The sequence below is a fragment of the Dendrobium catenatum genome, unplaced genomic scaffold (assembly GCF_001605985.2).
Source record: "Dendrobium catenatum unplaced genomic scaffold, ASM160598v2 fragScaff_scaffold_1540, whole genome shotgun sequence".
Classification (NCBI taxonomy): domain Eukaryota; kingdom Viridiplantae; phylum Streptophyta; class Magnoliopsida; order Asparagales; family Orchidaceae; genus Dendrobium; species Dendrobium catenatum.
The window spans coordinates 2,687-27,350 of record NW_021320002.1 but is presented as its reverse complement, the minus strand read 5'-3'; the positions used below and the strand labels follow the sequence as shown (position 1 = coordinate 27,350).

Sequence of the window (24,664 nt, the reverse complement as noted above, 5' to 3'; positions counted from 1 at the left end):
CCAATTTCTCTGCCTGTTCAGCAACTATAATGGCCTTGATCTTTTTACTGATTAAGCCTTCAAACTGTGATGCAGTTACAGATTCAGATGCACTTGCCACATTTTGTGGAGTACGCTGGCTGGTCGAATCATCATTCTTATCGCCACCTTCAGGTACACCTTTCACTCCTGAGGTTTGAGGCACTTGGAGATTTTGAGGATTAGCAGCTTGGTTGATGGGATGACCTGATGTAGGACTCACAAAAGTGGTCTTCTGCATCATCTCCATCATGACTGTCATCTAAGTCATCATCTCAGTCATTTTATCATTTAACTGAGAGATTTCTCTGTCTTTCTTACGCATCTTTCGCCTCATTTGTCTTCTCATTTCGACGAGTGTGATGTCTTCACCAGCGAAGGGATTTTCTCAAACTTCTTCCTCTTCTTCTCCTTCTTCTGAGGAGCGAGCACTTCGGCTGGCAATGGATCGAGTCCTGTGGTGATGACGATAAACACGTGTACGGGGCTGTGATTGCTGGTCATCTTCATCACCATCATCATCTTCCTCATCAATGTGGCTGACCATATGAACCACCTCGATCTCCATAGTGTCTTCATCACCAACATCATCTTCATCTTCTTGTACCCAAATCTCTGAGCGACGTCTCCACTGAATTTTAGGTTTTTAACTTGGAGTGATTACTTCTTCGACCCGTGGACTATGATCAAAGTGAACTTCCTCTTTGGCTGAAGTAGGAATATAATGGGATCTCCTAAAAGTCTCTCCAGGATGTCGACCGTTATTGTGATTGTCGTCATTATGGGCCTTCTTTTGGACCCATCTCTGACGAGTTTTGCTGGCAGGGGCAGATCTCCGGGAAACTATTTCGGATGTAACGCCTGATCTATTTCTTTCTTCAATAATATTCTCTTTTCGATGCTTCAGCTTGTAAACTTGTTTACCTTTCCACCGGGACCTTTTGGCTGTGGATCCCCGAACATAAGGTTCAGGTGTCACGCCCCAATGTTCACCGCGCGGAGCTTGTTGTCGATAACCTCTTCTTTAAGTTATCATAGCATATGATAGCCTCTCTATAGGAGGGGTTCTTCGGGCCTCAACAATCAGTGTCCTTTGGAACCACTTTTTCATTAGGCCATTCTCTTTGACTGTCTTCAGAACTCGATGAACCCGAGCAGATAGACGTTCAGGCTCTCTTGTCTTCTGAGGGGTTGGAGCTTCAGGTTGACGCTCCTAGAAGGATTGCTTGAGCTCGCCAGAATAGTTGTTTCTCTTTATCCACTTCAGGTTAGTAAACATGTTCTGAGTGAGGATATTGATTTCTGGTTCTGGTGCTGGCAAGTTGGAGAGATGGACTGGTACAGGCAATTGCTGAGCTTGCAGTTTTGCATTTCTCTTCCTCCTTTATCTTCTATTGAGCCTTCCTCCATATGAGGAAGCTTCAGTATCATATCTCCCAGGTTCAATAGGCTCTCTAAGCAGGGTAGTGGTGTTGGAAGTCACCATTGAGATTTTTCTTCCATCAACAACCCTTTTTGCAGTAAGGATCTCAGGTTGGGAAAGCCTTTCAAAGACAGAAATTCTTCCTTGAGCAGCACTTCTGGCAGTAGTCCTTGCAGAATAAGACCTTTCAGAAGGTTCTTCAGAATTTATGCCGTACACAGGGACAGCTGCAGCCTTTGCAATAGCTGCTGAGAATTCAAGTCCACCAAAGTGGATGGTGGCACCAGTATTTCCAGTCTCTATGGAAGCATTTCCCAGCAGAATCCGAGCTCCTCATCACAGTTAGACGGTCATCGGTGTGCCCTGCATTTCCATTCTGCAAAAATGAAAGGCAGGGATTAGTGATAAAAATTTATACACCACCCCACACTTTCATAATGTAGAAATAACGCAGAACAAATAATAGAAGCAGGAAAAATAGCACAGAATTAAAACCCTGCTGATTGAATTTCCAATGATCTTATTTAAAAGATTCATTTTCAGGAAATTTAAAATTTGATTTACTTGCTACTATAACCTTTTAGTGACTAGCTAGAGATGGAAAGAGAAATCATTCCACAGCGGAGTTGCCAGAAAGCTGTGGGCTCCGAAAATTCGGCCCCAGCCTCCCTGTCGCGCACTGATTTTCTTTTGCTTTTGCGAGGGAGTTTTAACGGATAAGTTCTGAGGTAAATTTTGGAAGGCAGATGGGTTTGCACATAAGACACTACCCAAAGATTTCGCTCTCATTTTACGAGGACTTTATGATATAAGTTCTTGTTTCCTATAGGCGCAAGCCCCTATAGTTAATTACCCCTCCCGATAATGAGAGAGAACTTTCGATTAAGGCTAGTCGTCAATAAGATACGTAGAGAATACGTGTTATCTGGCATATAGTAGCAGCAGTGGGTTCGGGATTTTGAAAGTTTGGATATTTGGATGGAGTTTATATTTAGAACATAAATTGCACCATCTTGCACTTAAAGAAGATGGTGGAGGAATGGATGATATACCCGATCAAGATCCCATGGTTCTGTCGTCCCAGGCCATCATGGTCCCTGGTCTACTTAGTCAGAGAAGATAGTCAACCCAACTTGACAGAAGGATCCTTTTCGGCAGCCATGGGTTGCTTCGTCCAAGGGGACCTTGTAGACCTGAGGTGAATATTTGTCTAAAAGGACAAATTTGAATCCACCTTAGCTAACATAGGGCTTTGTGCCCTATCGATCATATCCTATTGATTCATATCTCAAGGATTTGATGCCATTAAGGAGCGTATTGGCTCTGGCCATAACCGGTATTTAGTGGTGCAAAATTCACGTCGGCGGCGAACCGTCGGTCAGAGGACACGTACCACGTCCTTAATGACAGGAGATTGTTTAAGAATGGATCCTAATGATATTTTCGATTAGGCATTTAGCTCTTTGTGAACTGAAGTTATATTTGAATTTGTCCACCTCAGCAAACTTTTGCGGAGGGTGGATGGATTTTACTTTAAGCATTGATGGGTAGATTTTAATTTAAATACCTTAGAATTTGGGATTTGGGAATTGGACTTTGTGGAGTTTTGATTTTCAGGTATTTGGATGGAATTTGAAAATATTTTTGAACCCCTCCGGTTGAGATAAACATTCAACACGGCAATCATCGGGGTATTTGGGGTCATTTCTCTTTGTTGATTGAACCTTGTCGACTCGGCCGAGCGGTTGACCGAGGATCGAGTTTCATAGGTTTTATGCCTTTGTCAGTGAATTCTATTGATTTTAGGCTTTGAATGCCTAATATGAATGTATTAAAATAAATACACTGGTCGCCACAATCATGTATTTGTTTAAAGGTTTGAACCCTGTCGACTTCTATTGATTCGTATAGAAGGATCATGTTTGAACTAAAATTCACTTATTGACCCGCGTAGCATCCCTAGACGTCACATGTGTACCAAAAACAAGTTCGTCGGGGCCTATGTGGGTGTTTGGAGTCATTTTATAATTATACCATGTGTACTCTTTTTTACCTGCCTAAGAGAATCGGGTTTAAATTTAATAACCCGTGCAGCATCCCTAGACGTCACGTGTGTACCAATAACACGATCGTCGGGGCCCTTGCGAGTTTTGTGATTGCATTGATTCAACATACCCCTTTGTGCACCTATGTGCATACAAGCTACGATGCACGTGCAGGAGTATTTTGAAAAAATTTATAGATGCCTTCTGTCCGTTTACAAGGATGTTGCAGATCTAGTGGCGTGGCGTTGTAGATTGTAGACGCCTTCTGTCTGCTTGCATAGATGTTGCAGATCCTATGACGATTTGGTCTTGATATTGACTCCCCCCTTTCTCATTCACCGGGGAGGGTCTTCTTGAAGTCCGTGGCCATTGCCTTGAAATAGACTCTTTTTAAGATCATCAGTGGAGTGGACTTGTTATTTTCAATGTTCGTGGATGCCGGAGTTGGTTTCCTTCCTGAGTATAGGATCGAGGAGGAATTTTTTGGACACCAGGAAGTTTAGTTCTAATTTATTCAAAACACTTCTTTCCTTCTGCCAGGAGGTGTTCTTTTTCGTATATCAAGTTGCCCTTGTACTCGAAATATTTGAAGATCTTGATCACGGTTGTCGTAGGTGATATTTATACTTGTGCCCATAGTGGTTCGATGTGCTTACGATATACCCATTGTTGTTATCCACAAGCGGCTCGTGTTTGTTTGTAGGGATATGTTGTATTTGCTACGACCTCCTAGAGATGTTCGTAGAAGACCCACTGTTCCCATATCATATCCACCTTTCACCAATCTCAGGTGATTTTTGAATGATTGCATTTTCTTGTATGGGACAGACCTTTGATTGCTAGTCTTCAGTATTGCCATCTCAATCAACAGGCACTTGTAGGAATTGTCTTAGGAGTCTATTACACCGTACTCATATATGTTTGTGATATGTTGCAAATATTTCACATTTTTCCCACAAACATGTGTCGAATATACAGCGGGCCTCCTACAAAGGATCGTAGGTATTTGCACTTAATGTGCCAATCAATTACCTTCTACTTGTACGAGCTCTTATGTATTTGTCTTCGGTCGGATGACTGCTGACACCAGTGCGCATTTGAATTCGTTATGCGGTACACTGAATACATCCGTAAGAGGTGTTGTAGTTTGATTGGTGTCAAATGTAAGGGGCCAATGATGTTCAAAATGGACTCAAGTCTGAACCCTTCCAAGTCCAGTTCAAATCAAGTTCATGAGCTTCAGTGTGCAAGCTCATTTCTATGTCCCTTGCAGTCCAAGTCAAGCACTCGCTTGAGTTCGAATTGCTCGAGTCCATTAATGTTCAATTTGAGTCCAGGATGCAAGTTTAAGTATAAGTCCTCTGCAGTCCAAGTCTTGTTCAATTTTAGTGTCTTCCATACTTAGTATATTTGAATTTGATCCCAAGTGTATGTTCAAATGCTCAAGTCCTCTTGTCATTTTGTTCGGCTTAAATTTGCAAGTCTTTACAAGTAAGTTCCAATTGATTTGAATTTGGGTTTCACTTTTATTTGGGTTTGAGCCTTGATTAATCGTTCAGATTTTGTTCAGGTCCCCTGCTTGTGTTCAATCAAGTTCAAAGGTCAACAAGTCCACAAGTCCTCTGTTCTTATTCATTTGAGTCCCAATTCTTGCATGTTTTTTTGAATTCAAAATAGGTCTCGAGTAGAGTAATATTTCACCCGAAATTTTGGCAGCCTCCCAGCGTCTCCCCCGTTTATGAGAAAACTACGGAAAACTGGGCCTTTCTCACCACGCTAAGAAAAGCGTGTATGGTAGGTGTCCTCTTTCGAGGACACCGCGGCCGTGTATTTTTTTATCCCCCGCCACATTAAAAAAAGCGTGTATGGGTCTTCGGTACCTGTTGCAATGGTACCGTTGTAAGGGATTTTAAATTTCTTTTCTTTTTTTTCTACTTTGCTAGCTACGGGAAAGGGTCAACAATAAAAGAACCATCAATATGAATATAACTGATAGATATTTTACATTTATTTCACAACAACACATGTTATAGATTTATAAAAATTTTACTTTTTTTAATAAATTGATAGGCTGATTTTGCTTAATAAGATACTCTTGTTTTACTGATCATATTGATTTTTACTATTAATTGATATTGATAGCATAAATTATTTATCATTCATATTGATAGTTTACTGATTGATATTGATTGGAACTAGAGCATACATATTGATTATTTTTCCTTACATTAAATGGAGTGATAGAATTTTGATAAACATCTTGGCATTATAAGCTTATTATGTGGTTTTTAATTGTTTTCACGTTTGGGAAGGGATTAGGACTCTCTAGAGTGAGGTTGATCTGTGTTTACAAGTTTTCTTTTTATCTATATGTTTTGTTCTATTATTTTATAATAAGGAACTTTAAAAACGATAGATTGATATTGTTGAAATCTCATAATTATTATAAATTATATTTATGATTTATAAATAATTTTGCTGGATTTATTTAAACTGATAGATTTTAGTGACTCTAGTAAATTACTTCAGAGATAAAAATTAAGAATTCTTTCAAATTAAGATCTTGGGATGTTACAGTTGTTATCAGAACATTGATTATTGAAAGAATTAAATTGTAGTCAAAGATATAAGATTGATTATGAGTGGGATAGAAGTTAAGTAATATAGATTTTACTATTTACATATTTGATTGATTTATTTGCATTTATATGTATGTTAAGTTTGTGTGTTGAAATAATTAGAAAAGAAAATTACATCAATAGAGAGATAGAAGCAACAGAGCATATCATTGCATAGCATGTTGAATAACATGCATAGATGTGAGAATGAGTTGCCTTATTGAATTTATAATTTATTGAATGATATGAACGATATGATTGATGCGTCTATTATCAGTATTTTATTTTATTTTTTACTAATTATACCGATTGATTTATGATTTGATTTTATCATTGATTTAATTTTAACGAAAAATTTTTTATCTTGTTTTACTCTCAATAGCGAGAAATGTCAAGGGTGACATTTTTCTAAGGTGGGTAAATTGTAAAAGTTTATATTTTGATTAAATCAAATAATTTTTCAAAATTCATTATAAGTCCAATTTACAAGCTGTCTTCATCATAACATAGATATTATTGTACTTTAATTATAATAATTTTATCCAAATTTTATGAGTAGGGTAAAAAATTGACACATATCAGTACAAGTGAGTTTTCAAGGACCACTAGATGTATGTTTTACAAACCGAGTTAATCAAATCATTTTAAACATTTTGGACTATTTTATAAATATTTTTTTATAATTTTTAGAGCTCCATATTTAAATATATAAAAATGTTATATGAATTTTATGCTAAAAAAAAAATAAATTGCATAATTACATTTGTATCCATCCAGATATGAAATTTACTCATCTCATTGTATGCTACAATACATTACCTTTAATTTCAATGATTTAATGTATTTTGTATTTTATGAATTTTAGTTTGGTCAAAACTTGCAAAAGTTTCAATACTTTGATTTTTCAACAAACTTCCACCATGTAATATTGTGTATATAATAGATATAATCCTCTCGAGCATTTTGACTATAATATTATTTAATTTTCTTGAGAAAATTAATAGTTATGTTCTTTTGAAGTTAACGAACCATATATAAATTTTTCCTGTATTTCATACATGATATTGACTATCCTGGAGAAAAATGATATAATTGATATGTGATAAATGTGACATTTGTATGTAAGCAAGAAAGACCGACTATTAACACTCGAATTAATATATGTTAACTCTTAAAGCAAAATATCTTGTGGAGGAAGCAGGGCTGACGGGCTTCCTTAAAAAAATGTTGGTGTTAATCCTGATTGTAACCTATAATCGATTGACCGAATTATGCAGATAGGTAGAGGGTGACAACTCTTAAATGATTATTAGAAATCACTTGTGAATTGACTTAAGATAATAAATAATGATGACAAGATAAAGATCGATAATCAATTGGTCGATAATTGGAGTTAAATTAAAGACTAATGACCAACATGGCGACAATTGGGGTGAAAGGATGAAAATACCACTTTAAAACTGTCATGTTTACTCTTCATAATTGTATTCATGATTGCATTTACATGATATTTTATTGAGTTGATTGATATATAAATTGATATAGAATACTGATAGACAACTATACATAACATAATGATTGATAAAAGCATATAATATAATCATCATGATGAATACAACTGATAGATAATTGATGTATATTTCACTACAACACTTGTTATAGATTTACAGATTTTTTATTGATTTTCTTATGGATTGATAGACCTCTTTTACTTAATAAGATACTCTTATTTGACTGATCATATTGAATTTTACTATTGATTGATATTGATTTCAAAGATTATTTATCATTCAAAATAATAGCTCATGATTGATATGGATTGAAATTGGAACATACATATTTATTTTTTTGTCTTGTATTGAATGAAATGATAGAATTTTGATAAATTGTTGGACTTTGTAAGCTCATTATGTGATTTTTATTGATTTTAGATTTGGAGAGGGATCAGGATCATCTGGAATGAGGCTGATTAGTATTATCAGTTTTCTTTTATTTCTATGTTTTATTCAATTCATTTGTAGTCAGACGCTTTAAAAAAGAAGATTGATATTTGTTGAAATCTTCATACTATTATACATTATATTTTAAAGGAATGAATATAAAAATGTTTTGATATATATGATTTATAGTTGCTTTTTTTTAGCTTTATTTGAACTGATAGATATTTAGTGATTGAAAATTAATTAAGAAATAAAATTAATATTTTCTTTTAAATTTAGATCTTGAGGTATTATAGTTCACATCCATCTCAAGATGACGATTGTACCTACCTAGTCAATAACTAATCCTTAGTCCAAGGTACCAGAGGTACTCACCGAGGCTTTCTAGGGGAACTCACCAAAAATAGCACTCATTGAAAGCACCTAAAGGCCACGTTAAAGGCTGTTGTCCAAGTGTAGCAGCCCATCTCATCAACATATTTGTAAGAATCAATTTATAGATTATTTTATTATATTTTAGTGTAATAAATCTTTTAATGCTATTGATTCTATAAATATATAGTTTTTTTATGTTAGTTTTATTGTTTACATATAGCAATAAAGTTACTCAACAGCTTTATGCACTCCTCACTGAATTATAGTTAAACACTTGGCAAAGATGGCTTCGGACCATTGTCCTATCCTTTTAACCTTTTTGAATGTAAACCTGGGTAATCAGATTTGAAGATATATGGATCTGCAATCCAGTATCTTCAGCTTTAGTGAAGAAGATTTGGATGAAGAAAGCATCGGGTGACTATGGGCAAATCCTAAATCTGAAAATGAAAAGAACACTAAAGGCATTGTTTCATTGGAACAAGGAGAAACACAAAAATCTGGTTCTAGCTAAATAAGCTGTTCTAAGAGAAATATTGGAACTTCAGGAAAAGGAATGCAATGAAGGATCTTTATCTGATGAAGACAACTGGCTTCTTAAAGTGAAGGTAACTGAATTCAATTCGAATTTAGCTCAGATCAATACGTGGTGGAGACAACGAGCAAAAGTAAAATGGGCTTCTGAAGGGGATAGCAACACAAAATTCTTTCATTCCTATGCAAGTGCTAGAAGGAACTCTAACTTCATTGGCTCATTCACCAATAATGATGGACTGTTAGTTGAAGATCAACATCAAATTGAAGACTCTTTAGTTAGCTTCTTTGAGAACAAATGGAAAGACAAGATTTGCAAACTGGATGGCTGGCCCAAACCAATCAATCGACCCATAGCTTAAACAAAGAATTCAACATTGAAGAAATGGAAACGGTTTTCAAGCAATCTTGGAACTTTACTGCTCCTGGGATTGATGGAATAGCATACTCTTTCTTTAAGGGGTATTAGGACATTATTAAGGCAGACTTATGGAATGCACTGAATAAATTTTTTAACTATGGAATCATGAATTCGAAGTGGAAAGAAACAATAGTTGTGCTGATCCCCAATGTACAAAATCCTAAAACACCTTCTAACTTAAGACCAATAAGCCTTTGCAATGTGGTTTATAAGGTGGCCGCTAAGATGATTGTCAATAGACTCTTCTATAATTCCTAAAAGTATCTCTGTAGAACAAGCGACATTTTTGAAAGAAAGATACATGCATACCATATCTTGGTAGCACATGAAATTTTTCATAAATTCAGGTTCTCAAAAGCTTCCAAAGGATTAGTTTCATTCAAATTTGATTTGGAGCAGGCTTTTTTTTTTTTGGAGCAGGCATTTGATTCAATAGGTTGGCCTACTTTGGAAAAGGCCTTAGAATATTTTGGTTTTCCTCATACCATTTCCAATCTGATCTTAGAATGTGTAAGAAATCCCAAATTCAAAGTGGTGGTTAATGGAAACTACTCTAGATGGATTGAGGCCAAATGCGGATTTCGGCAAGGGTGTCCCCTATCTCCATTTATGTTCATTTTATGTGCCCAACTTCTATCCAATGCATTCAAACAAGGTGGAGTAGAATTTGGTGTTCGACTTAGTAAAGACAGCACAAAAATATCCCATTTACTATTTGTGGATGACATCATTGTGTTCTCAGAAGCTAAGGTATCCTTGATAAAGAAGATTAAAAGCATCATGGAAGAATTTTGTTCTTGGACTGGACAAAAAATTAATGCCAAAAAATCATGTATCTTGTTTGGAAAAAAGGTAAGAAGGAGAAAGAAAAAAGTGGTATCCCGTATTATGGGTTTGAAAGGAGTCAATGAATTTCATTACCTTGGATCCAAAATAGCTCTAAGAAGACTTGTTGGAGAGGATTTTCAATGCATTATTGAAAAAGCACTTAAAATGACTAACATTTGGGGATCCAAATTAATCTCATTGGTTGGGAGGATCAACTTGGTAAAGTCGGTATTGATGTCCTATTAGATCTTTCATTGTACTCATTCTATGGTCCCTAAAAGTATTCTTGGAGATCTAGATAAAATTTACATAAACTTTATTTGGAACAAATCAAATGGAGATTTCGTTATTCACTACGTGAATTGGAAGACCATGTGTCTACCAGTTGAGCAGGGCGGTAGAGGACTCCATTCTTGCATTGAAAAAGCTGGTTCACTTAGAGCTAAACTTGCTTGGAGATATAATCAAGAAGAAGACTCTCTGTTACATAAAGTCAAGTTCCCAAAATTCGGCTAGCTATATGGAAACAGATTTCACAAGAAATATGGATCGATTGCATGGAAAAATTATTAATGATGGAGGAGCTTTTCTAAAGCCTATAGTTAGATGGGAAGTTGCAAATGACAATCTAAATAATGTAAATAGTGACATTTGGATACTAGGCAAAAGCATAAACAAATGACCTACATTTGTTAACCCCCTTCACATAGATGGAATCACGGTGGACAGATTGGTTTTCCTCATACCATTTCCAATATGATCTTAGAATGTGTAAAAAATCCCAAATTCTCAGTGGTGGTTAATGGAAACTACTCTAGATGGATTGAGGGCAAATGCGGATTCCGGCAAGGGTGTCCCCTATCTCCATTTATGTTCATTTTATGTGCCCAACTTCTATCCAATGCATTCAAACAAGGTGGAGTAGAATTTGGTGTTCGACTTAGTAAAGACAGCACAAAAATATCCCATTTACTATTTGTGGATGACATCATTGTGTTCTCAGAAGCTAAGGTATCCTTGATAAAGAAGATTAAAAGCATCATGGAAGAATTTTGTTCTTGGACTGGACAAAAAATTAATGCCAAAAAGTCATGTATCTTGTTTGGAAAAAAGGTAAGAAGGAGAAAGAAAAAAGTGATATCCCGTATTATGGGTTTGAAAGGAGTCGATGAATTTCATTACCTTGGATCCAAAATAGCTCTAAGAAGACTTGTTGGAGAGGATTTTCAATGCATTATTGAAAAAGCACTTAAAATGACTAACATTTGGGAATCCAAATTAATCTCATTGGTTGGGAGGATCAACTTGGTAAAGTCGGTATTGATGTCCTATTCGATCTTTCATTGTACTCATTCTATGGTCCCTAAAAGTATTCTTGGAGATCTAGATAAAATTTACATAAACTTTATTTGGAACAAATCAAATGGAGATTTCGTTATTCACTACGTGAATTGGAAGACCATGTGTCTACCAGTTGAGCAGGGCAGTAGAGGACTCCATTCTTGCATTGAAAAAGCTGGTCCACTTAGAGATAAACTTGCTTGGAGATATAATCAAGAAGAAGACTCTCTGTTACATAAAGTAAAGTTCCCAAAATTCGGCTAGCTATTGGAAACAGATTTCACAAGAAATCTGGATCGATTGCATGGAAAAATTATTAATGATGGACGAGCTTTTCTAAAGCCTATAGTTAGATGGGAAGTTGCAAATGACAATCTAAATAATGTAAATAGTGACATTTGGATACTAGGCAAAAGCATAAACAAATGACCTACATTTGTTAACCCCCTTCACATAGATGGAATCACGGTGGACGGATTCATTATAGGAGATATCTGGAACATTGCTGAGCTTAGAAAATTTTTTTGAAAAGAACTAGTGGAATTGATTTGTCATATTCACATCTATTCACATCTTCACAATGATACTATGGACTTATTATCTAAATATTTGGGAAAATCAATTTCCAAGCTGGCAGTTGAAGCTACAGTTCAAATATCAAACCAGGACCAGGTTACTTATTAGAAATGGATAAAATAGGCAAAGCTACTCCCTCAGGTTGAAGGTTTTTGGTGGAGATTATTCAATAATGCAATCCCTACTGATTTCCTTTGTTATAGAAGATTGCAAATGCACAATGGTTTTCCAAGGAATTGTAATATGCAAGAAGACGTCGAGCATGTGGTTACTAAATGTAAAAAGCTGGAGTGTATTTTTCAAAAGCTAAAAAAGTGGGGCTTTGAATTTCACATATTCAGTTCAATGGAAGATTGTTTGAATTGGATCTCTCTACAGAATTATTGGACGATCAACTTATTTTGCAATGTAATATACTTTTCATGGAAGGGAAGAAACAAGCTAGTCCACGAAGGTAATGATGATTCTCCTCTTTTCATTGCTTCCGAAGCTCTCAACTATGCTTCAATTTCAGCAAACTATTCTTGCTATAAATCGAGTAAATGGGTTGCTAATCAGCATCATTTGCAGTTGAATAACCTTTGGCATGCCCCTTCACTCGGCTGGATAAAGATAAATGTTGATGCATCATTACTCAATTCATAGAAAGGAGGATTCGGTGGTGTATTCCGGGACTACAAAGGTAGATTCCTGTTGGCTTTTAGCCACTCTTGTGTCCATTGGGATATATCAAGACTTGAACTACATGCCATTCTAGCAATCAAAGGTGTAGTCAAAGATTGGGTGCTTAACTACAAGGGGATCATAGTTGAAAGTGATAACATCAACATCATTAATCTCTTACAAACGGTCTTCTACAAAGGTAGAAATGATTTGGAATCTCCTTTCATATATTTTCATAATGTCATTTTCAACTGTATAGATAGGAAATGCAATAAATTAGCGGATCTGTGCTAATTATGCAACTTTAAGCTCTTTCATTTGGCATGACTTAGTGCTTCATAAGGTTCATCCTTACTTTATTTCCATACTGAAGGAGGAATCTAATGGCATTGGATAGTTCTTTGTTTTAGTTCTTATAAATAAAATTAAATGCAAATAGTTGCATTTTTCTCCTATATATATATATATATATATATATATAGTTTTCTACTACTAGCAGCTCTTTTTTTGAAATTCAAACTAATAGCTGATGGAGGAGAAGAAGAATCATGGATTGTAGTATGAGTGTTATTAACATTTACATTATCATCAGCCACCAAAGTTGTTGATGGTTCAGATTCTGTTTTGTGAGTCCCCAAAACTTCAGCATCATTTAAATGAGGAGCAGCCGTCAAAGTTGTTGAGGGAGAAACTTCAGCTCCTTGAGTAGTTGAATGAGACAAAGCCGATTCAGCCTCCTTTTCCTCCTCCAAAGTTTGTGGAATTTTGAATTTGATAGCTGAGTACGTTGTAGAGAAAGCCGGAACTTGATTCTCAACCACCTTTGGATTAATCAAAGTATCATTTGAAAATTGAACAGCTTTTGTGGAAACCGAAATTTCTGGTTGAAACAGTTTTTTTGAACTTTCAAAATCTGAAATTTGAGAGTCTAGATTTTCAGAAACTACGGTTCCTATTTTACTGGTTTCATTTAACACATCAGCCACCACATTATCCACATCAGCTAATGCATTAAATGAATTAGATAAACAAACTGAATTCCGAGAAGCTTGCTGGTCCAATTTGAAATTCAAATTCTGGTTAACCGCCCCTTCATCTCCTTCCTTGAATCCAGCTGTTTCTTCAAGTTGGCTTTTGGAACCTGCAATTACCACTGGATCGGACATAAGATTGAGCTTGTTTCCATCTGCCATTGTTTGTACTTCATCCTGGACCGTATCTTCTCTTCTACCATCCGTTCCTGATTTTTCTGCTGCTGAAAAAACCTTGGCTTTCAAAAGATTACTTGTTGATTTCTTCTTGTTTTGAACTTAACTTGCATCCAATGACCATAAGGATTTTCAATATGATTTGAGATGGAAGGGATATCTTAAACATTAGGACAAACTGATTCAATATGCCCTATCATCCCACATTTGAAACAAAGTGATGAAAGATTTTTGTATTCAAACTTTTGAAAAAATCTTCCATGCAACCCTTCAACCCATATTCCAGATGGGAGTTTTGAGTTCAAATTAACTCGAATACATGCTCTAGCAAATTCTCTCCTTCCCCACCTAAACATATTACCATCTAAAAGTAATGGAGTCCCAATTCTAGACACAATTTTAGTGATATTGGACTCATCCCAACAGTGTAGTGGAAGGTGAGGAAGACGAACCCGGATCGGAGCCGAAACACCTTCTAATGAATTAGGAGAGAAGTTAGGAGACCATCTGTCATTAGCTCCAACAAGAGAAACCGGTGAGGAAAATTTAGGTAGCTTGTTAGAAACCAAAATTACCTCTTTCCATTTACAAGAATCCGACAATGGCTTGTGTTTAGCCAAAAGTCCTCCCTCTTTGATAACAAGAGGAGTTTCTAAAAGTCGAAGATTGTGCGGGGAGATGCGTTTGAAGGAGAATCTACCTTTTGAATCCAACATAATTGGACTCGCGGTAGATAAAATGGATTTGGTGTCCCGGTCATCCATAGATGACCGGCCACCTACTACCATCTCCAATCTTTGCACCCAAAATCTTCAAACTCTCTTTCCAAATCCTTCCTTGATTTGTGAAGCTTCTCTCTCTTCCCTTTGGCCGTGAGTTTATTGCCAACCTAGTCTCCTCAACTCAAAAGTTTATCTCAAATGACCAAAATAAATTATGAACGGTATCTAATTTAAATCAGACAATAAGACATGCTCATGTAAGTTAACAAAAGTCTTTGGTCATATTTAGATTAGGAAATTCTCCAAACCAACCAAATAACCAATTACGAGAAGAACATGCAAACCTGATCACCTTTTGCAATGGAGCCTCCAAGGGTAACTGAAGACCAACTAACCACCTAATACAAATTATTGATCTTTGCATTTTATGTACTTAAAATGCCAAATGAAAGGAAAGAAAATAATATTAAAGTTGGATACAACAGCATCAGGCATTTTAATAATTCCAAAAGCCTTACTAATGTGAAGGTTATGAGTTCATCTACAAAAACATAATGGATACCTTCCATCGAACCTTTTTTCCTTTAAATAAAACACTTCATAAAGCTTGATAAGACAGTAGAATCATTGCAAGAATCTCTCTCCAATAGCCACTCATCCTTAAGGTGAACTTCAGCATTCCTGCAGAATGTAGAAGTTTGAATACATGACAAAGAAGTTAACAAGCTATTGTACCAAAAACGGATTTATTGATATAAATAACTACCTATGCAAGAACAACGCAGGTACATGGTAAAAGAAAGCTTTGAGATTTTCATAATTTAGTAATGAAATACCTCCTCAAGCTAAGCACTTCAAAATTTCTCCAAAGATAATCAGCATGCTTAGTCAGAGCATCTTGTACATACTGTTTTCCCACTGTTCTGACTGCAGCAGCACCAAGTAAATTCGCAAGAGAACCATGTTTTTTTAATAGCTTCAGGGCTGTCTTGCGACCAAACCCCGGAGCGACACGCTGAATTCCAGGAACACCATCAATTTCATCACCAATGATGCACCCTGTTCACATTAAATTCAAGGTAAACATGACTACCATAATTTTAGCCGACTTTAGCATGATTAGAACAAAAAATCTCACAGTTTGGTTAGGAATTGGGTCACTATGCCATAAAGCTAACATCATAATGAACAAAATGAAATTTCAATGAGAACATTTCAAGATTCCAAAGCAAGCACAAGCAAAGAAGAAGAAACAGCTCAAGCACAAAAATATTTTGTATTTTTTCTTTATCGAGGCTTGTAGCAACATTAGTGATAAATAATAGAGAAAGCGTAATTTTTGTAATATAATCTTTCTTCTAATCCTCTTAATTCTATAAATAAAAGATTTAGAGGAATATTTTGGACTTCACGCCATTTTCACTGTTCAAAAAAATCATTTAGCTCCTTATCCACTCCACATACTCGTTGATTCCATTTCTTTTTCTTCAACTCTAGTTTGCTAAACCTATTAGTATAGTCTAGTGTCGCTAACAAGCAAATTTAAATCCAACTTCCTCTAAGATGCAATGACTGTAGATTGATGCCAACAAATAGAAAAAAATGCATTATGCGAAGACCACCAAAACCAAGAGTCATTACTAAACATGGAGAACCAAAATTTCATCATGGACAGTGATTTGATGGAGAAAGAAGACAGGTTCACAAAAATGATCCAAGACACATTAAGATGAGTTTAGAGAAAAGCCCCACCCCAAGAGAAAGCACCCCCGAAGGATTCTCTAACCGGGCAGCCCACCAAAGACACCTGACATTAGGGCACTAACATCGACATATATTGCTGACCACAATCAAAGTCACACAAGTGATGTGGAATGCAACCCTTCACCTAGATGATTAAGGATGGAGCCAAAGTAGACCAAATCATTGCAATTGCAAATCCACGCAACAAATATAAGATGCCCCACTAGAAATCATATCAGGGAAGATAAGACCCCAGTCGACCATGTAAATTTAGAAAAATATAAGTGTGATAAAGTCTTCCTCATCTACTTGCCCTAATGAACTACAAACAAGACATGACCAGTAAAATTTTTAAAAACATTAGGAGTGACCCAAGGACCCAAAAGGTGGAAAGAAGGCATGACCAATAGCACAACTGGTGTCATAATAACCAATAGAGGGCGCCATGGTTGGTGAACCACTGAGAACGCTAGACCACCCACCTCACGAATAGAGGAAGCACCAAGTGTAACTCGCCAATATAGAGAGGACGAAGCGCACTCCACTCAACAATATCCTACCATTACTCCCTTGTGTATGTCCATTGTTGAGTTGGTAGAGGCCATTCAAAACAAGGATTTCTTCAAGCATCCATTGTTGATGAAGGCGGGTGCCCATGCTAGGAAAACCTCAAAATTTTGAGCATTTTACAAGGACGACTAGCATAATACAAAAGAGTGTAAACAAATCCAAAACCTCATAGAAGACTTAATAAAAGAAAGAAAGCAAAAGAAATTTTACATGGTGGACCCAAGTAGACGAGCATGAAAGAGACCCAAAGAAGAACAAGAGAGCGAGCTAATAATGCTTATGTTATCCACATCATTGGGGTAGTACCTGCTATCCATGGAAGAGATGGAGCAGATACATCTCAGGGGGAGAGTCTTCAGAAATATCATTCATGAGAAGCCAACTCAGTTACTATGCCCCGAATACCAATAGTTGTGGTTTCTCTAAAAACCTTTACTGTAACAAACAAACAAGTGGGAAACCGTTCAAGATGGTGGCCAATTGTGATGCATGCTAGAGACACAAATACTAAGCTACGGCTACATGTGGTCTTTTACAGCCTTTACTTTACATGAGAAGGTGTGGTAAGAGGCGAATATGGACTTCATTGAGGGATTGCCTAAGTTAGAAGAATTCATCAAGATTCTAGTGGTAGGGGACAGACAGAGCAAATACGCTCATTTAATTCCCCTAAGCCACCCATACATCGCAGTGTTAGTGGCAGTCACTTTCATTAGAGATGTGGTCTAGTTGCATGGCATACCCAAGTCCATAGTGTCTGATCGAGATAAGGTCTTTCTGAGTCATTTTTTGTGGGAGCTATTCAAGATTCAAGGGATTATCAAGAAGCAGAGTACCACTTACCACCTCCAAAAAAATGGCCAAACAGAGGTGGTAAATCATAGCATAGAGACTTATCTTCGATGCTTTGTCTCAAATACCCCAAAGATGTGGGTCAAATGGCTATCCTGGCTAGATTACTGGTATAAAAAGTCATATAATACAGCAACCCAGACAACACCATTTAAAATCTTATAGGTATGGCAACACACCAGCATCGTCAGTGTAGCAATACTTGGGACAGAGGAACCAAATCTTGGCATAATTGAAGGGACAGCTACTACGGGCATAGCAAATTATGAAGTAGACAGATGGACACAGGAGCGATATGCAATTTGAAATTAGGGACAGAGTTTTTCTAATGATATGACCTTACAGACAAGGAATCTAGCTCGACAGATGACAAAGAAGCTTTCTTCCCGATACTTTGGCTCCTAAGAGGTCGTGGAGCACATTGGCGTAGACACCTATCACATAAAGTTGCTACCAACTTTAGTGATCCATCAAGTATTTCATGAGTCGCAATTGAGATGAGCCATTGGAGACCATATGCAAAAATACAACCCAACAGGATTCCTATCATCTTGAGCTATGACAGATAAATCCTACGATCTAATTTAGGAATATTTCATATTCTCTTCCAATATTTATTTTAAATAAACTATAAAGAACAAAACTGCTATAAACATCTAGAATACTGTAATAAACTCATTAACAAAATTTCTTTAATTTCCTCAAAATGTATCTATACTATAGTATGTGCCTACATAATAGAAGCTACATAATTGAATAATAAACAAGTCATAACTGTACAAAAATCAAAATAGAGAAATATCTATAAACTTAGATCAAATCCTAAAACTGCTAATAAACAAGCACCTTATGTTTCCGAGATCTTGAAAATCAAAAGAAAAACCACAGTGAGCATAAACAGCTCAGCAAACCACAAAAACCAATCTAAATTTTTAAAATTATTTTATTAAATAGTTTTAAGATAGATAAAAGAAGTTAAATGGAGCAAAATAAATCACTGTACTGAGCAAGAAAATAAGATAATAGTAGTTATTCAAAGATTTGAGTAACAGTACTGTGCAGTTAATTAAAGCTAAAATTCATATCACAGAATAGTTTATATAAATTTTGTATTAATTTTTCTTTATTTTACTCGGACCCAGACAAAAACTCAAAAAATTCTGGCCCTTTATGCTTATAGTACAAGAACATGCCTATAAACAACAAAACATATATTATAATAACTAGCGTATTACTTTTTTAACCACCATAATATATCTTAAAGGCACTAGATTATTCCCTGACACAGATATAATCTCAAAGGATTCTAACCCCTTATATCTCTCAGTAGATATTTGTCAATCATGTAAGCAGGTATTTTACAAAATTATAGCAATTAAAGCACAATTGAGCACATGTCAGAATTACATTATGTTTTATAACGGTAAGCAACAGAAATTCTTACTCAGCAAAATTTCATATTTTCAAAATATAACAAAATTATTAAGAATTATGAAAAACATCATTTCAAGCCTATAATTATTCTACAATATTATTTTTTAGTGTTAAGATTATTTTCTATTCAATTAAAACAACACAAATTCCAAAATATCTAGTATAAAATTTCCAAAAATAGTCATAATCTCACTCTCTATGATATATAAAAAATTACGCAGTGAAAGTTTTTATATATAAAGTTATCCTTATTTTTTGATAACGAAAATATAAATCTAATCGAGAAATTCAAAAAAACTTTGTATTTTTTAAAACTGAGATAGGAATAATATCACTTAGCTCAAAGATCCACTTTTTTCTCAACAAATCTCTCTTTTTCTCTCTTCTATTCAACTGGCCCACAACACTTAAATGAACAGAACAATGGATAATTTTATATTTAAAATGCTCTTAGTGGCCTAGCGATGCGACACTACCATCCGAGTGTTATGGAGCTAGCTCAAAACTAAAAAACACGAGACTATAGTACTACGATATCACTATTTGGCATATTGGATGATTATAGCGCCGAGGCACTTGGACAACCAACGTTTAGGCGCACCAATAGTGACATTTTCATATTTTGTCAAAATTCACACTAAACACATAAGACTCATTGTAGAATACATGAAACTATTTTCAAGCATTAAAATAGTCTCAAAGACATGCAAATTAATTGAAATTATAAATTTCAAAATTTTACCTTTTTCTCAATCAGGTCTGAACCATTTGAACTAAATGCTTAACATGGAGGTGTCACAACTCCCCCCTTAAAAAAATATAATCCTCAACATTTTAATACTCAAGTCTCACATCACATAGACAAATCAGGGTACAACTATCTCATCTCAAACTCTTTTTCCCAAATACCTTCTCTCTCAATTCTATTCTTCCACTGAGTTTCACCATAGGAATTTGTTTACTTCTCAGGTGTTTGACATCATAAGCTAGAACTCTCTGGTTCTTCCTTGTAGTTCAGATTCGGATGTACCTCGATGTCTTCCGCAAATATCCTGTTTACAGACTCAGATATTAATTTTCATAGAAGTGACACGTGAACTACATTATAAATTTCGGACATATGATCTCTATAGGCAGATTTCACAATCCTTTCAATCACTTCAAATGGTCCAATGTACATTTGACTCAACTTTTCTTCATTTTCAAATATGTTAATATTCTTCATCGGCCTGATCTTCACATATATAAAATCTTCTATCTGAAATTTCACAACCCAATACTTAGCTTCAAAATACTATCGTTAGATGTCTTCTAAAACCTTTAATCTATCTTTCGATCAAACGAATCTTTTCAATAGCATCATCATTCAGATGCCTCTCACCCACCTCTATCTAAGATAGAGGGTCTTATATTTCCTATCATATAAAGCTTCATATGGAGTCATACTTGACTAAAAACTATTATTATACGCAAATTAAAAACGAAGAATGTGGTCTTACCAACTGCCACCAAGATCTAGAATACAGAGCCTTAGAAGATCCTGCAATACCTGAATAGTCCTCTCGAACTGTCAGTTTGCCTTCGAATAAAAAGTTATACTTGAATACAATTTTGTACCGAGTCCTTGTTGAATACCTCTCCATAGTCTAGAGGTAAATTGATCATCCCAGTCAAGAACTATAAGCTTTAATATCCCATGTAATCTAATAATCTTAGGCACATATACCTATGCCAACTTGTCCCCTGATTCAGACTGTCGGATTAGAATGAAATATGTAGACTTTGTTAGTTGATCAACTATAATCCAAACAGTGTCATGTACATATCTTAACCTGGGGTAACCAATAGAAAAATCCATGGTAATTTCTTTTCATTTCTACTCTCGAATGAGTAGTAGCCGCAGAAAACCTATAGGTTTTTGATACTCATCCTTCACTAATTGATAGGCTTCATATTTTGATATAAAATCTATCACATTCTTCTTCAATCGAGACCATCAAAACATAATTTTCAAATCACTATATATTTTATTTCTTTCTAGATGGATAGTATAACCTGAATAATGAGCCTCGTACAAAATATCTCGTCTCAGATCTCCAAAAATAGAAACCCACAATCTATTCTTATAGAAGATAATACCGTATTTAGGTACTCATAATTATGATTTCTTATCATATCTAAACAGATCAATCAACTTCGAATACTCTATATATGACTTCTAAGATTCCTGAATTTTTCTTGCAGAGAAGGCAGAATAATCATCTGAGTTAATATATTAAAATCTCAATCAGAAGAAGAAATCGCCTAAAAATGTAATCTCTCCATATCTCACTCATCAAAAGTAACCTGAAAAAAATGAAACCCCAAAAAAATTCTTGCTCAAAGCATCTGCTACAAAATTAGCCTTATCAGACAAATACTGAATAATGAAATTATAGTCTTTAATTAACTCAAGCCTTCTATTTTGCCTCAGATTCAAATCTTTCTGAGTAAAAATGTATTTTAGACTCTAGTGATCAGTGAAAATCTCACACCTAATACCTTACAAATAATGTCGTCAAATCTTCAAAGCAAATATAATAGTAACTAACTCCGGAACATCTGTCGAATAGTTCCTCTTATGTGGCTTCAATTGCTTTGAAGCAAAGGCTATTACTCTACCGTCCTGCATCAGAACACACTCCAACCCTCTCACTGAAGCATTACTGAATACCTAAATTTTTTTTGTATTAGATGGAAAGCCAAAATTGGAGTAAAAGTCAAACAATTCCTCAATCTCTAAAAACTGGCCTCACACTCTGATGTCTAGATAAAAGCTACTAACTTTTGAGTCAATATCATCAAAGATGTAGAAATCTAAGAAAATTCTTTCAAAAACCTTTTATAATACTCGACTATACCCAAGAAACTATGTACCTCAAACACGGTAGTAGGTCTCGGCCACTCAGTAACTGCCTAAAATTTCTGTGGATCAATAGAAATACCATCAACACTCAACACATGACTCAGAAAAGAAATACTCCTTAATTAGAACTCACATTTGGAGAATTTGGCATATATCAGATGCTTTCTTAAAGTCACCAAAATAATTCTCAATTGCTGGCATGATCTTTATTATAAGCAAAACATATCAAACTATCATCTATTAAAACAAACACAAATTGATCAAGAAAATTTCTGAACACTCTATTCATAAGATCCATAAAGACAATCAATGCATTAGTCACTCCAAAAAGCATGACTAAAAACTCATAATTTTCGTACCTCATACTAAAAACTATCTTCATAACATAAAACTCTAACACATTCACCAAATAGTAAACAGATAGTAGATCAATCTTCAAAAATACAAAAGATCCAGTAAGCATATCGAATAAATCAACAATCCACAAAAGAGGATACTTGTTCTTGATAGTGACTTTATTCAACTCCCTGTAATTAATACACATGCAAATTATACTTTCCTTTTTCTTCACAAATAAAATGGGTACTCCCTATGGAGACATAGTAGAATGAACAAATTCCCTATCAACCAACTCTTGAAGACGAATCTTCAATTCATGAAGATGAATTTCAATTCATGAAGCTCCTTAGGTGCCATCATATAAATTTAAATAATGGGTTGTACCTAGAAATACATAAACTCAATATCTCTATCCAGAGGTAAACTGACTAACTCCTTAGGAAACACATCTTGAAAATATCATACTATCAAGACATCAGAAAGAGAACCATAATCTATGTTTCTATCTCGGATTGATATCAAAAATGTCATGCAGTCTTTTTCCATAATCAATCTACTTACACAGTAAAAATAAAACAAGACAAATCACCTCTAACTCCCGGAAATACACAACTTTCATTGCCCAAAAATAATATAACTCACTTTTTTCAAGCAATTAATTTGAATCTAGTATCAACTGCAAAATTGGGTAATGACTAATGCAAAAAATAACATCAAATGCAAAATTGGGTAATAAAATTAAATTGAACTTCTACTTAGTATCAAAAATCTCAATATCATAGAAACATACCTTACTAATCACACCATTTCTAGTCAGCAAAATAACAGACAAAAATAGGCAGTAAAACTGAAAGCAAGTGCAGCAAATTGAACAAATGCTAGAAAATAAATGACTAGCTCCATAATCAAATAGAATACGACATAGCCGATCAGAAATATAAGCCGTTATTATCACAATATCTGGAGCATCACGAGCCTCCAGCTTTGTCAAACTATAAACACATGGTTGAACTGGAGCTGGAGCAATAGTGTCACTAGACTCTCTAATCAATGCCAAACGATCTAGCTACCTGCTATTGAATAAAATCCACTTGCCACTACTAAAAGGACTCTCAACATACATGCAAAGTAGAAATGTCCTCGATTTCCCTTTCGATCTAATAAAACTCATAAATTTGAGCTCATATCGTTGGTCGAATCCTGCCTGTGGAAACTCTGTCATTATGTGTCCAGGAAGCCTTAAAAATTAGCCAGTCATCATGTAACACTGACCGTAGTGACATTTGCCACAACTCTGGCACGTAGGTTCCCTACTAACAAAACTCCTAGAACTAGCAACACTACCCATACTACAAGTTGCCATAAATATAAACTGTCCACCCTTCCTAGACTCTCTAGATAGAAATTTGATGTTCTTCACAAAAAAGCAACTACTAGAAATATCTCCACTAAACCTCTTGAAACTAAAAGTCTACCACTACTGAGTAATCATCAAATCATTCTCTATCAGACGAGCTCTCTCCATAAACTTAGAAAAATAAAAAATATGAAATGGCACCAAAGACTACCTCAGACTATCTTGAAGTTCCCTCAGAAACATGTACCACTTCTCCGCGGGAGTGCAAACCAGTTGGAAAGCATATCAACAAAGGCAGTGAACTCTATCTCGTATTACATAACTGTCCAAAACTCCTGAACCAATCTAAGAAAGGTCTCCTACATCTACATCTACTGTCGTGTAAAAGATGGCATAGGCGATGTGAATGGTGCATACAGGATAGGCGGAGGTTCAGGCTATTTCACACCGGACCGACTAGACTGCTCCAATGGACCAGTCTAACAAAATCTTCCTAGAGTGGCGACTTACAAAAATTGGCAACAAAACACCGGGCGTTAGTTTTATAGCAAGCTGTAAGAACCAGGAAATTAATGAATTGGAGGTAAATTGCAAAGCGTTAGTTTTTGTAGCCATCTTCCCAAATCTACAATTATCGAGCTGAGTGTAAAGCACATTTAATAGCTCCTTTGGGGAGAGGTCATATGGTATTAATGTCTGCAATGAGTCGACGGCTCAATATGGAGAGTTTTACAGCTTCTTGGCCCAACAAT

General features: G+C 35.5%; 1 protein-coding gene across 1 annotated transcript; it reads right to left on the bottom strand.

The window, feature by feature from the left end:
• Nucleotides 1-406: 406 nt before the first annotated feature.
• On the bottom strand, nucleotides 407-20,382 carry LOC110111648. The gene is made up of 6 exons (XM_028700504.1): nucleotides 20,372-20,382; nucleotides 17,152-17,153; nucleotides 15,549-15,771; nucleotides 13,276-15,393; nucleotides 1,502-1,740; nucleotides 407-649 (listed from the first exon to the last, which is right to left on the bottom strand). Exons 4-6 carry the CDS (start codon nucleotides 13,973-13,975, stop codon nucleotides 407-409), a joined length of 1,182 nt encoding a protein of 393 aa, XP_028556337.1. The 5' UTR covers nucleotides 13,976-15,393; nucleotides 15,549-15,771; nucleotides 17,152-17,153; nucleotides 20,372-20,382.
• Nucleotides 20,383-24,664: the final 4,282 nt, after the last annotated feature.

Excerpts from the sequence above, each read along its gene's own strand:
- LOC110111648 (XM_028700504.1), bottom strand. The coding sequence starts at position 13,975 with ATGGCAGATGGAAACAAGCTCAATCTTATGTCCGATCCAGTGGTAATT. Across the intron at positions 1,741-13,275 it reads TTTCAAAAAAAGAGCTGCTA|AGACTGGAAATACTGGTGCC; the intron begins GTAGTAGAAAAC and ends ATGCTTCCATAG. Across the intron at positions 650-1,501 it reads ATGGAAGAAAAATCTCAATG|TGGAGACGTCGCTCAGAGAT; the intron begins GTGACTTCCAAC and ends CCTAAAATTCAG.